Source organism: Micropterus salmoides, unplaced genomic scaffold (genome assembly GCF_014851395.1).
Source record: "Micropterus salmoides isolate LMB-PRFRI ecotype aquatic unplaced genomic scaffold, ASM1485139v1 Ms_hic_scaffold_7, whole genome shotgun sequence".
Lineage (NCBI taxonomy): Eukaryota > Metazoa > Chordata > Actinopteri > Centrarchiformes > Centrarchidae > Micropterus > Micropterus salmoides.
In genome coordinates this window covers 23,785,659-23,800,190 of record NW_024044459.1, presented here as the reverse complement: position 1 = coordinate 23,800,190, position 14,532 = coordinate 23,785,659, and the positions used below count along the sequence as shown (strand labels likewise).

The 14,532-nt window shown below is 38.1% G+C and overlaps 1 protein-coding gene across 4 annotated transcripts in view; it reads left to right on the top strand.

Annotated features, from left to right (window-relative positions):
• The window catches only part of stpg2 (sperm-tail PG-rich repeat containing 2), a 65,947-nt gene that overhangs the window by 25,223 nt on the left and 26,192 nt on the right, over positions 1-14,532 (top strand). For all 4 annotated transcript variants that reach the window (XR_005442426.1, XM_038702908.1, XM_038702907.1 and 1 more), the window contains 3 exons: positions 524-683; positions 4,005-4,168; positions 4,327-4,419. Coding sequence is in view for 3 of the 4 variants with exons in the window: in XM_038702908.1 (XP_038558836.1) it covers positions 524-683; positions 4,005-4,168; positions 4,327-4,419 (417 nt within the window). In the remaining variant the exon portion in view is untranslated. The remainder of the gene's footprint in view (positions 1-523; positions 684-4,004; positions 4,169-4,326; positions 4,420-14,532) is intronic.

The window sequence follows — 14,532 nt, the reverse complement described above, 5'->3', positions numbered from 1 at the left end:
AATTCACTGCTAACACTGTTAGAAATTTCATGAATGCCTATCAATAAACATTTCTCAGAAGTAGATTGTTGTTCATTCTCCTTGCAAGACGCTGCCTTTATTAGTAACAATGGCAGTATTGGAAACGTGTCTGTTAGTGTGTGTGCTTACACAGTATTACCATGAGAATCTTGGCCTTTCCTCAAATCAAATACACCAAGTTTGCTTTCTGGTGTGTAATGAGTAGTAAAACCCCACAAGGTTGATAGTGTGGTTACAGACTTGTGGGCAGTTAGTCTGTATTTGGTCAGGTTCAGTCTCACAGCTCTGTCATTTTTTTCCTGTGGATAAAGCAAAAAAACAAAGCAGGATTTGTTTTTGACTACTGGATGGGCACTGGTTAGAGAAAATAAATGGATTGTTTGTCATTTTAAAACTGTGCGGATCTCTGTTTTATTAAATTGTACAGTTCCAATTCTCTTTCCTGCCTTGACGTTCTCTTTCTTCTTTATCTGTCTCATTTCCTTTCATCTCCCACTATTAGAGGTTTGGTCCTGTGAAGGAAGTGTCGCCCCCTGTTGGTGTATATAATGATCCCCGCTGTGCCCTGGAGCTGTTGAAGAAGACCACAGGAGTGAAGAAAAGTGCATTTGGCATCAGTGCAGTGCGCTTTACTCATCACCACAAAAAAGGCTCCACACCAGGTCAGTCTGTTGTGTGTGCCAATCTACTTTATGCTGTGCTCTTTTGGAGATATCTGGCATTGCTCTGTTTGCGCAAAAGACAGAAGGTTGTTGCTTTGCACAGATTTCTTATACACAAATAGACTTCTTAACATGGATCTAGCTCTTACAGTCAATAATTGAGGCTTGTCTTTGAATAGCCATACCCTGTCACACCTCATTGGCACTTGAGTGTCACCTTATAAGGTCTGAGGAAAGTATTTGTTTTGCTTTGTTTTGCTTTGTTGTTTTGTTTTTACATTAGAATCCCCCTCTCATTCATTTCAAATCTATGTTCTTTAAAAGTTCAGATTCTAACTCTCGGTCTGACCATTGTACTCAATTTAAAAGTTATAATTAAGAATAAGTACTACTTTGCAACTTGTATTACCATTTTGAAATGAATTTGTGCAGTGTGTGTGTGTGTGTGCGCGCCTTGTATTGTCCCAAGAGTGCTGAACCATTATGTTGTTCAATACAATACAATTAAATTTTATTTAAGTAGCGCCAAATCACAACAACAGTTATCTCACAGCGCTTTTCATAAAAGAGCAGGTCTAGACCGTACTCTGTGGGTTGTAGAGGTATTAGTAATTTCCAAAGTCCGTATTTGCATTTAGCCTTTGAAATTAGTGCGACTAAAATAGGTTTAAAATTGTAACTCAAAAAAAGAATTGTAATCAATAATATGAAATCAAAAATGTACATGCATTTTATTTTTTTTAATACCGAGGTTTCATAATCTGAACGACAGCCATTTATATCAAAAAACCCTTCAGACTTTACCACCGGACACTCTCAAAAGTATGATTGAATTTGGGGACATTCTACGATTTGTCTGGAAAGATGAAATGTTAATGTGAAACTGCAAAAATATCATAGTAGTGCCTCATGGCTGCTTTTAAGGGCCTTCCTTTTTTTCACTGTCATCTCATTAAACTTTGTACAGAAGGTGTACTTGTATTAGGCGTACATGTATTTTTGTTGTTTAATTTGTTTTCAATCAATTTTGGACTCTTGTAGAATCCGTGTATGGTTCGTTCTTTGATTATTTTGTTTCAAAACCATATCAGAAAAACTTGGGCGATGGTGGTGCCTGATTAAATGTAATTAAGATGAGCTTGAACATCAACATAAGTGGGTTTTTTGTTTGAAAAACAGGACATTATTATATAGCTGCAGTACCGGAGCTTGCTATTGGCTCAACGTTCAGTTTGTAACTCACTAGCAACTGGAACAAGAACCCTTTCCTGAGAATCCTCCCTAAGATTTCTTCAGTTTAAAATTAATTCACTGATAGTTGTCAGTAGGCTACATCAAAAGGCAGGCTACAGAGCAAACATGAACTGTTATTAGTTAATTCAGCTAGCTGTATATTAACGAATCATACACAGATTAAAAGGTTCGGGTAATTTTCGTTCAGCCTCTCTAGGCTACACTGTTTCGACCTGACCTTTATTTTCTGAGATGGAAGAATTTAGAAAGTTGCGCGGCGCTGCGGAGAGCCTCCAAGAACACATGGATTAGGAGCATCGGACCACTGACCATCCAGTACGCCAGTTCCACTGGCAACACAACTCATAGGTCTACCGCCGGAGAGGGAGCGGGCGCTGGTGCGTACAGGGCGAGAGAGAGGAGGTTGCGGGAGGACCTGGTGCGCTGTGGATGGTCGATGATCCCTCTGGCTGGATGAAGCCTGACGCTACTGATTTACACATGATCCATGATGATAGGCTACAGAAAATGAATGGCAAAAATAGCATATTGTTGATATTTTAGAGACCCCCCAAAATATTACAAATCATGTTTCAGGGGAAATTCAGGGGAGTAAAGCTCCCCCTGTCTCCCCCGTAGTTCCCTACTTGGCTGTAGCCTCGAGAAAAAACTCTTGATAAACATATTCGGCTATTTTCTTAGATCGCTCAGTTAACCAGCTGCATCAGATCAGCCCAAAACAAAATGCTTCCTTGATGCTGACGTACTTAAGCTAGAAATGGGAGAATTCTAAGTGTTTGAGTGGCTCCTCCAGCTTGACGCGACCCTGCAAAACAGGTAGCCTATATTCTACATGATATGAGATGCGACTTGAAAAGAAATAGCCTTAGCCTATAGTCTATAAAATAAAATAAATAACTAACTAATATGTAATATTGACTTTTTGTTTCACACTGTACACAAACACTGTTGTCCTGGTTCTGGCCCTCCATTCACCCCAACCACATTCTTACTCAGTCTTTTCTGTTAAATATCATATACCTTCCTTTACCGTCACAAACTGACGCTACAGGGCTTCCCCCACTGCGTTGACCTATGACGTTATAGGGATCCCCAGTGTGTTACAAACAGACACCGATAGACCTTGACCATGCCAAAAGTGACGATTGATGAGAACGGGTTGTAGGGATACAATACTGGTCAAACATAGAACAAAATGCAGCTCCTTTTTTTCAGTTATGGGTTTAAAACAGAAAAACAAAACAGATATCTGTTTTTTGGTTTTCCATTTTGGTTTTAAAACAGAAAAACCAAAAAACGATTTGGTTTTGAAACGAATTAATGAAAGAATGAACCATACACAGATTTTGTAGCATATATGTATTAATTTATTCTGATAAGTGCAATGTAAAAATCCACACCAGACTTCTTTTTTTTTTAAGTGTTTCTCATTTGTGTTGCCTCATATAGTGTTGAATTTCTGTGTCTGTCTAACCCTTTTCAGTTTTTGTATCACGAATTCTGTGTCGTCAAATTTGTGAAAATGTTTTCTTCATTTGCTTGGGTCTCTAAATTGCTTTTGAGTATTTTCTAAATGTGTAGTTCCTGGGGCTTTCTCAGTATTATTAGAAATGAATTGTTTGTTTTTGAGAATTTTCTTCTTAAGGTGTTACCAAAGCAGGCTTTCATACATGTAGACAATGAGAGTGCACATAGTGCTGTACTGTTGAGGAGACAACTATTAAAATAGCAGTAACACATGAGTGTCTCCTAATGAAATTTAGTGTAACACAGGTGTGGTGCATGTGTCATTTTCAGTGTAAGCCAACACTACATGAATGCTACACACGCTGCCAAAACTAAAAACACTAAGCCAAAGTTACACCTACGCTACATGTGTCTAATGTCTGTGTCTTCACTGTAAGTCTATGTAAATTACTTTGCATCATTGTACAGGTTTGGACAGAACTAACAGGTTTGAGGTAAAGTAAGCACTGTTGTCCATGACCATTTTACCTTGGGATGGTGAAAAGAAAGTATAAAAACATACTCTTCACAAATAATCCCATCTTTCTGTACTTTGTGCAGGTCCAGGGTCCTATAATGTGTTTGAGCACGGTTTAGCCCAGGAGAGTTTTAAAAAGGCATTTTTAGAGAGAACCAGGAAGGGAGGCTTTGGCTCCATCGCTCAACGCAACTTCATCTTCCACAACAAGGAATCGATAAAGGCCCCAAGTCCAGGACAGTATGAGGTAAGAAGAACCATTGATATAGGCATTCATCAATCTTTTCTCTGACATATATGTCCTGAAATTGATTAGTCTGAAATATACAGTTCTGTTATTATTTGACAGAAAACATTCATATCCTCATTGCAATGTGTGTGTGAATGCTATGTGTTTGCTTTCAGACAGAAAAGAAGACAGAGGAGCACTACAAAAAGCAGCAGTCAGCGGTTTTCAAATCAGCCACAGAACGTCTGGCATTGTCACTACTGGCTAAAGTAAGTCTCTTTCCCAGTTTCCATCACACCATGTTTCAGTTGTAAAGCTGCCGAAACCTACTTAACAGAAGAGTCTAAGATGGAGTAAAACAGCATTACATGCCTTATACATACTTACATAAATGGGCCATCACAGCGGTAGCATCTGACCCACTATGCCAAGGGTCCTGTTTTCCAGCAGTTAATTTTCTTTGACTGTGTCTTTTCTTCTTTTACTCCTCCTCTTAATGCTCATTTATGCTGAAGAAAACAGGTCACAATTCATGATAATTAATTTCTTGTTCCTTTCCCTTTTTCTTTGATCTTCCTTGTTCCTCTCTCCCGCCCGCTTTCCAGACGGTTTTTCTCAAACCGATGATAATTTAAACCTTATGTGATATATTTACATACCTGACTCTTTCCAAATTTAGGTATAACTTAATTTAATTGCATTTGAAAACAATTACAATACATATTATACGTATTATTATTGTTATTGTAGTAAATTAGCCGTATTTATAGAGATATTCTATTAAGATAATCTTAATTAAGCCACTAACCACCCAATCTTAAGGCAAAGATATACAAGAGTGCCTCACAGAGACTCACAGATTTATCTAAACCTCAGATCCAAACAGGTTTGCCATTTAGAAGTCTACTGCCTTCAGGGTATCAATAACATTTGTAAAAGTAATGATGGCATATTTCCATGGAATTAGAATTGTTTCAATATTATTGAACTAAATCTCTAGTATCAAATTAAATACATCTAATCAAGCGACAAGAAATATGATTTGAAACCAAAAAATTACCTCAACGAATTATTCTACACGTTCAGCACAAAAAAGTGTCCCTTTTGATTATAACACTATCCACTTGCAGTTTTTTGCTTACGCTGCCAGTATTTTCATGTATGCTGCTGAAATCTTCTTTTCTGCTAAAGTTGGTGGAGGGAAATAAATAGTTGTACCACTTGTTGCGGCAAACAGGGACTTAGCCCTGTAATACTCACTGACCTGAGACCTATGTGTCCCAACTGAAACTGAACATTTCAGTTGCGTAATTGCAAAAAAACTGGCTGCGTAAACATAAAAAAGTAACAGCCAAACGTTAGTGATTAAAATGAAAGTGGAGGGTGCTGTAATCAAAAGGGCCCCCTGTTGAATGATTTAAGCGTGGATTTTGCTGTTGAGGTAATGATTTTGGTTTCAAATTATTTCTAATTAGGTCAATAATATTGAAACAATTCTAAATCCACATTCTTCAAAGACAGTTGGGTGCTCATTGTAGAATTAGAGTTATTTTCTTAAAGATATTTTTTTCAGGCTTTTTTTTGCCTTTAATGATTGTATAGCTGGAGAGGGACAGGAAATGTGGGAGAGAGAGAGGGGGGCGACATGCAGCAAAGGGCCGCCGGTTGGATTTGAACCCCGGCCGCTGCAACAAGGACTAAGCCTTAGTACATGGGGCACGTGCTCTTCTAACTGAGCTAAACGCCACACCAAATTATGGAGATTTAAACCAACTTCTTCATCTGTTCGTTCATCTTCAGTGACATTGAAAGTCAAATGATGCTGCTTGAGTGAATCCGTTTCAAACTGCTTACTATAAGATGGTAACAGCACAGCCAAAGCGACCACTGAAAACACTGTAAATTCAGAGAGTGGCATTATTTCTAAGACTGTGTATTGTATGATTGCATCTGTTTTGATGAAATTATGGGAAATATTGCTAAAACCCTTGTCTTTATACTTTTACATTATTTAACACTCTAGCATTATGTATACAGTACCTGATGGTAATGTCAGCAAATAAATAACGGCAACAATGTTGCTGCATTTGAAAATGTGACAATGTTTGTGAAAGCTGGATTTCTTTGCCCTGTATGACACAGGATGGTGTTTACTTGCATATAAATAATGTGCTAATGAAGAAACACAGCAGCTGGATGTGAGGCGTAGCGATTGAATCTCACTGACTCTAGTGTTGAAAAAATGGAGAAGAAAATTATGTAAATGTCCAGTGAAAGTGTATGCTACAGCATTTTAATATTCAGGATACACAATTTGTATGTTCAAGTACCCTTCTGGGTACCAGCTGGTGTTTACTCTTATTAACTCCAAAGGTTAGAAGTGTTATCTAAATCTTGAGGCAAAGGTCTGGAGGACTGATCTTAACACTGCTCTCTAGAAAGGCTGAGTTTAAAGGGTAATTCGGCACTCATGACAGAGGGCAGGAAATTGTAGGTGTACTGCTCCACATCACTGCGTTTAGTTTGTTGTCTTGTAGCTTTCATAGATATCTCTCACTCTCAGTTATACATCTTATTTTGGAAGCATGGCTTCCCATTTTTAATAATTAATTATTTTTTGGGCGGTTTTTGCCTTTATTGAGTCACAAGTAAATCAAAGAAGGTAAACTACGGGAAAATAACTGTAAGAAATTTCTGGTGAATTTTGTTATCAGCCAGAGACTGAGCTGTCACACAAACGCAGCACAGAGACATACAGCCGGTGTGTACATTGCTACCAAGCTAAATAAACACACGATACACCAGTCAAATTAGTGTGAATAACACCAGACAAAACTTCCCTTGATATTCAGTCTGAACACACCTTTCCGTCTACCAGTTCTTGAAAAAGTGATTATTTCAATTGCATCCTTTTAGCAAGATCTCATGTATCTTATGTATACTGTAATAATCAGTTTGCCCAACATTGCACTCAAGTCTTCAGTGTCATCCTCACTATATGTTTTAGAGTTGAGGGTCACCATTGCTGGAATTGTCTGTAACAAGTTTGCCTGATGCTTATGTATTTCGATATCAGATAAAAGTTTGAGTTTAAGTGAAATTTTTTTTGTGCACCAAGAAGATGGTCTCCAGGGACACAAGGGAGTCAAGGATGAAACAACATGTGAACAGAAAGGAAGGAGTAGAGAGAACAATTAAATGAAGAGAAAGAAGAAGGACATGCAGATGTAGAGTGAAGAGAAATTAGTATTAGAAAGTATTGTTACCTAAACAAATATCAGGAATAAAATAAGTTAAAGAAAGGGAGCTAATGGAGGAATGGAAAGGAGGGTGTGTGTGTGTGTGTGTGTGTGTGTGTGTGTGTGTGTGTGTGTGTGTGTGTGTGTGTGTGTGTGTGTCTGAGCAGATTGACAGCACAGTGAGGGGACTGACCAGCAGAGAGCACAGCTTTTCCTCAATTTTTCAAATATTCACAGGTGGAAGCAAACATTATTTATTGCTCTAGAAATTCCTTTGTGTTAGCTTCAGTTTCAGTTGGACTTATTTCTAATGTGAGGATGCATCTCTATTATATCTCCTTTCATTCTTTCACTAGGCTCTCACATTTTTTCCATGTCTGACGCCATTGTCCTGCGCATGCATGTATGTAAATAGCTTTTTAGAAACCTGGTTAAATGTATATACTCTGATATGAAACTGGCTTTCTCCAGGAGAAATCTAGCTGGAGAAATTTCTCATCTCCCCTACTGCAATAATATAAAACAGGTTTCTCGTTTACATGATGTTTGAACACAAAAGAGAGAAGTGCAGTAAGAAATTTCTACTCTTGAATGACCTTTAAACTGTTACAGCTATGACAAATGCTGTAGAAATAGAAATTGTAAGTTATTTAAAATGATGTTTCACAAGTTAGAAAACAGCCGTGCTTAGGTCTTACCCAGGCCCAGTATTTCTCAGTCTTCACCATCAGGACACAGAGCCATGCTGGTTTTCATTCCTTCCGTTTAATCAGGGAGTGATTTACACCTCGGACACCAAGTGAATGCAATTAACTACCTGGTAGGACATAAAACCAGCAGGACTCTGGGTACAGAGCAGCAGGATTGAGAACTACTACCCCGGCGAAGGAGGAGCGGAGCCTGAGGAATAAACAGGTGTGTCTAAGCGGACTCCTTACTTGTTTTCTACTTCTTTTGTTATCTATTTGGAGGTTTGTGACACAATACTAACGGAAAAAGCACTCGTAGAGATCTTTCAATTAGGGATGGGCGTTTTCACCATAAAGATATTAATATCAATCAAATGAAAGTTGAAGAAAGCAAATAGTTAATTGTGGTTTTAAACTATTCTTTATGGTCAGAACATGACAAACACTCGCCAAACAGTGGCTCACTTAACAAATCTGAGGTAGAACAGTTTAAACAATTATGATTAAAAAAGATTCACCAAATATGCATTAGTAAAATTTGCAGTCCCCTTTCCTCAACAAAATAAACATCTTTATAGAAAATGTAAGTGCTAATTTGTTCATTATTCAGAGGAATTAAAATTGTACATTTATTGAACATTTGTTATATTGTTATTGAGGAAAATTATATTTTGATAATTAACGTTATTATTTTTCTTGGCCAGCTCTACTTTCAGTTCAGTTCATTCAAAATTTATTGATCCTAAGTTAACAACTAGTGAGGTCAGGGTCAGCTTCATCTGGGGGAAGGATGGTCACCTTATTCTCTGCCACCCTGCATCTGTTAGTGTTTTCTTTTTTACACTCAGTTTTTTGTACGCTAGTTTGGACAAACTTAGTCACCAACATTTACATTATTGTTAGTGTTACAATGTTTATGCATTTAGATAATGTGGATCACTCACATTTTGTGCATATCACAAATGAACTTGAGACTCATTAGAAAACTGAATGATCCATTAAGAATTCTGGTGCTGATCGCCTCTGTAATAGTCTCTGCCTCATATATCTGTCTGCACTGTTTGCCATTTTTCATGACAATGGCTCCGTGTAGTTTTCTGTCAGGCTGCAGTATATTGTGCTGATGGATGATCTGGCTCACTCTGAATCTTTGGTGTGCTAGATCCTAATGTAGACAGTAGAAAGCTTGACAGCCACGTTAGACTTTCTCGTTGTCCGTCATTTTGACACACAGAGTTGTAGAAATTGTGCCATAATCTAATCTTACCTGTCATTTTAATTGAAATGTTTTATGATAATGAGACATATAGCATATTTAATGCCATTTCATTTTCAAAAACAACTCAATCACAATAATATTTAATATACAGAATTTCTAGATTATGCATTTCTAAGGGCAAGGAGAGAAAAGATGAACAGAGACACTTATCATGTCACCATGTGAAGCAAATGCTTTTTACCTCCTTGCTGCCACTTGCTTCTCCGTAACATTTGCTGCTGCTGGCTGATAAACAGTATTGCTTGCTTGTTGTTCATCCTCCACAGCAATCCCAATTTTTTTCACCTTGTTAATCAAGCACAATACAATTATTGGGCTTTCTAAAGAAAATTTGGACACTCAGCTGCCTTGACATTTGGCTAGCTAGAATTTGTAGCGATATTGTTACAATGAGTACTCCTGAGGACCCAATAGTATAAATAAATTTTTTTTTTTTTTTTTTACAGTTTTATTGACAGCTTCTCATGAATGTGCAACAGTGATTTCTTGCTGGCATTCTTGTGAGCAGGCAGGCAGGCGGCGGAGAAACGGGTGAAAAAACTGAAGGAGTCAGAAAGACTGAGATCTCTGACAGGGACCAAAAACCTAAGGCACAAGAAAAAAAGATCGGGTAACAAGAGCTAGAACGCTGGACTACATTCTGAAGTTGGCCATAGAGCGAATACCACAAAAGTGAACAGAGAATCTGGCATTACTTAACGTTACGGTGGATCGTCATTGTTAAAAAAAAATTCAGTACATATAATGACTGGAGAATGTTTGGTTAACGCATCCTCTTGTACAACACACAGTCCACATAATGTCTGTGTTTCACATTTTCATGCACTGTGTAGCTACAGTATAGATCTCGATGTTGGAGGTCTTGTAAGTTCAAATTATCAGCGGTAGACTTTCATTATATGCCAGACGCACAGGGTGTTTAAATATTTAACAATGGCTTTAACTTGGTTCAATTCCCAGTAGCACTACATCCAGCTTGGTTTTGTGTTCCCACAAACATAATTGGCTGCAATCACAGGTGGGGAGCTGGCAAGGTCGAGGTGAAAAGAAGCGGCTGGTGGGCACCATGTGTCACGGAGGTAGCACATGTCTGTCTGCAGCCTTCCGCGAGCAAACAGCAGGGTTAGCAGTGAGTGACAGGTAAAGTCTGGAGGGTTTGGACTTGCTAAATTGGGAGAAAACGGATTAGGGTTAGGGGGGAAAAGTGCATAAAATGAAGACAATAGCTTCTTTTACTGTTCTTTAGAGAAGCAGTATTACCTACATATTTCCCTTCCTGTCAAGCTCTTTTTTTCTTTCTGTGCAGTGCCTCTAAGAGCTCTGTGGAGAAGATCTGAGGCCACTTGTAATGGCTCCACACAGAGCCTCCTTTATGACCAGTTAATGAAAAATAACCCAGGGATGTCTTAGCTGTAACAGTTAGCCACATGCCGCGCTGCAACCTAGGCTGTATCCCTGGCAACGGTCCCCCCACTGGGACGGATATTAAAAGTGTCTAATCAGGAAGCAATCATGATCATGAGAAGGGCTTAAGACAAGAAAGAAAAGAAAAAAAGAATAAAGGCGGAAAGTTCGTCTTCATTGTCTGTTTCATGTTTGGAAGTCTTCTGTACTTTGACTTAAAAAAGCTTCATCTAGCAGTTGTGGTCGACATTATGTTGAAGAAATTATTCACACTGCATGGCTTTTGAAATCAGAAATATGGATGATGTACCACGTCGGTTAAAATGATAGAAGCTGTCTTGTGGGGTCCATTAAACACAACAGGGACTTGTTATCTGACTTCCAGGAGATTTATTACATTATTTCCTCTGTCTTCACTATTAGCTGCTCTGTCTGATCTTTTGTTTCTTATCGTATTTTGAAGTCCAATTCATTTATTTTGACACTGAATTTCAAATCTGCCTATTCCCAAATCCACTCTATAAGGATTTGATTCCCAAGCAGTGGTTAAATACATATTGAATAACAGGCATGGCACGATTTATTAAGGTTGTTTTTTCATTATCTTGTGGCATGCCCTAATTCAAAAGATGCTTAAATTTCTGACAGTCTGAAATAAAACACACCACAGCTAGTTCAAATATTTGAAGCAATGTCGGATCTGTACTTTAGCTTCAGGTCTGGATCTGATAGGAGTTGATTACCTGTCTGTGGAGAAGAAAGAATCAGACATGTTCTTGAGAAATGACAGATCTGAAAAAAGAGATGATTATGAGTAGAGCATATCTGAAATGAGAGTTTGCTTTACTGTCACATCTAATCCAATCCTCTTTTCCACTATTGTTTCTCCTGATCTCCATCTTTCTGTCTCTTGTTCTGTTCTCTCCTCCCTCTTCTCTTTCTCTTCTTTTCCTTTACTCCCTCTTCCCTTCCTCCTCCCACCCCACGTTCAGTATTCTCTTCTCTCCATCTCCCACCTTGTCCTCCTTCCTCCTGGCCAACCCTTTCTGATAATGACCTTTCAATTGCAGAGGTCGTGGGATACCCTAAGGCAGCACTGGGAGAGAATAAATGTGGAATTTAATTTGGACCTATGTTTTACCCTGAGGCAGTGGAGTCCCTCTCTCTTCTATAGATCAGTGAAATATTGTCTCTTGAAGTGACATGAGAGAAGTTGTCTGTCTGTCAGTTTTTATTAATACGTTTGTGCCTTTCTTTATCTCTGTCAGTTTTGTTCTATTGCCAGTGATGTCGAGATTAATAGAGGTCCTGATGGATGGTTATTGTTATACTCAGTGAGATTGAGGGATTATCAATGGCAAGGGTACTGGTTCAATAATAAGGTGTTAGCAATAGCATTAATAAGAAGTGCACTTTCACATATTAGTTTAGTTTATTATCAGTGAATAGTGGGCTGTGGGTTGAATTTGCAATGTAATCCATTAATCCATAATTATTTGACTGGCAATTAATCTTGGATCATTTGGTACACATAAATATCCATGGGTTAAACATATATATAAATAAAAGTACAGAGTACAGAATGTTGCTAAATTCAACCGATGCCTCAGACTCACCTTGTTGCATCGGTAATATTTTTAAAGGAATCCAAATGGTTTCCCCACCAGCTACGTCAATACTTTATACAAAAGTACTTTAAGACAGCGAGAGGTTTGCCGCCCCCTCTGTTGTTTTCGACAAAACCAAGACCAGAGCCGTGCTGCTTAAGTGGGCAACGGCGGCAAGGTGTGTAAGTGCGGCAGCCGCTCTTTCCGTTGTTGACGGTTAGACTTCTTTTTAAACTCGCCACTGCAGCTCGCTGCGTGACCATGGCAACCACAAAAAACACACAATGGAAAACGATGCAGGAGCAAATTTTACTGATATCAGAGTTTTCTCAATTTTAATTGAACAAGTATGGCAAAAACTGTTTAAGAGCAACATCTTCTTTGAAGTTTAATTATCCAAGCTGCGCCAATTTACAATATTTATAATATTAGTTTGAAAAACTTAATTAATAATTAACGTAATTGTGTCTTAAGGCTTCCTATTTCCTCTGTTTATTTACAGTAAGAAACTGTATATTTAGCTATTGTGAGCTATGGGATGAGATTAGAATAGGCTGATAGCAGCAACCTGTACCATATTGTAGAAGGCAGTGGTAATAACTTAGTGTCTGAAAACATAGTAGTGCATTGCAACCACAAAAAGTGTGAAACTTTGAGTGAAGGGCATGGCTACGATGTTCATAAACTGGTTTGCTATTTAGTTAATATATATTTATAGGCAAATGCAGGGAATCAACAAGTGTGAAAGTGCAAAAAAGGGTTGAAGTGCACTAAAACACACATGATAGTGTTCAAGTATCCCTAAGTGATCCACTAATACAGGATTGCCTCCATAGTTTCTTACTGTGCATTGCACAACTAAAATTAGCTTCAAACCTTCTCATTACATGTTCTGATAGTAATTTTTAAAAAACAAACTCAGAGCATACATGTTTTCATGCAAGTTTAATAAGTAATACTCATAATAAAATATCTCATATAACCCTCAATAACAACAGTTCATAAAAATCTATTTTCAGTTGTATTCTGACAGAAAAGCCAAATATTTGACAATATAAACCTCTTGTTTAATAAGCAGGTCTGTTGGCTCCATGCTAGTCATTTTAAACTGATGTAGCCAAGTAATAATGTCTCTGCCAGTCAAACAAATTTCACTTTATCTGCACTAATATCTGTTACGCTGACAACGAACAACACATATAATTCTCCTTCCTCAGTGTGTAACTGGCTTGATGGAATCAGACAGACAATATTAAAATGTGGCTTTTATTACATTTACCACTGGCAGTGATTGGAAGCAGGATTCATAATACACCAACGGTGTGAAAATAAAAACTAAAATAAATAGAAAAGGAGGCACCTCACAACTGGAGACTTTTTCATCCTTTACTTGCCAACTCTGTTATGCTAACTTCCAGTATCATGGCAACAAATACATATAGTTACTCGTTGTACAATTAACTTGTCACAGTTGTTACCGGGATTGGCAGGTAATAAGGTACTAGTTTACTGTGAAGGCTGAATTATGTGTCAGGTGCGGCTCTGTGTAAGGTACTGTACATAGATGTGCACCTACTCAAATATATAACTTCAACAGAACCTGTGGGGCTATGTGGAGACTGGACTGCTCTGTTTTCCCTCCTACCTGTTTCTGGTGCCAATTGTCTTTGTAAATGTCATTCACCACATAGAAATCTTATTCAGTAGCTGCTGTATTGTATTACTGGTCCAGTGTCACAGACAGACATCATTCACAAGGCATGACACAGTCAAGGAAAACCTCACAAATGTAATTTACAAGTGGAAAAACACCACATTGCTCTCAGAAAAAAAAGATACCACAAACAAAGGGGCTTGAGAAGGACAGGGACAAAGAGGGGAGATGAAACTGGATGGAAGAAACAGTGGGAGGGAATGGAGGAAAGACCAAGAGAATGAGAGAGAGAGAGAGAGAGAGAGTATAATGTGTAATTATCTATCATATTAGTTCTGGTCAAGATAATTAGAGTGTTTGCTAAACATACATTTATCAAACTGAAGAGCAGCATCGCCCACCTGCTCTGCAGATTGAACCAAAATGAAAAAAATCCAGGAGGTGAACTTATATTTATGGGAGTGAGACTGACAGAGGGATGAAGGACAGAGAGAGAAAAACATAATGTAG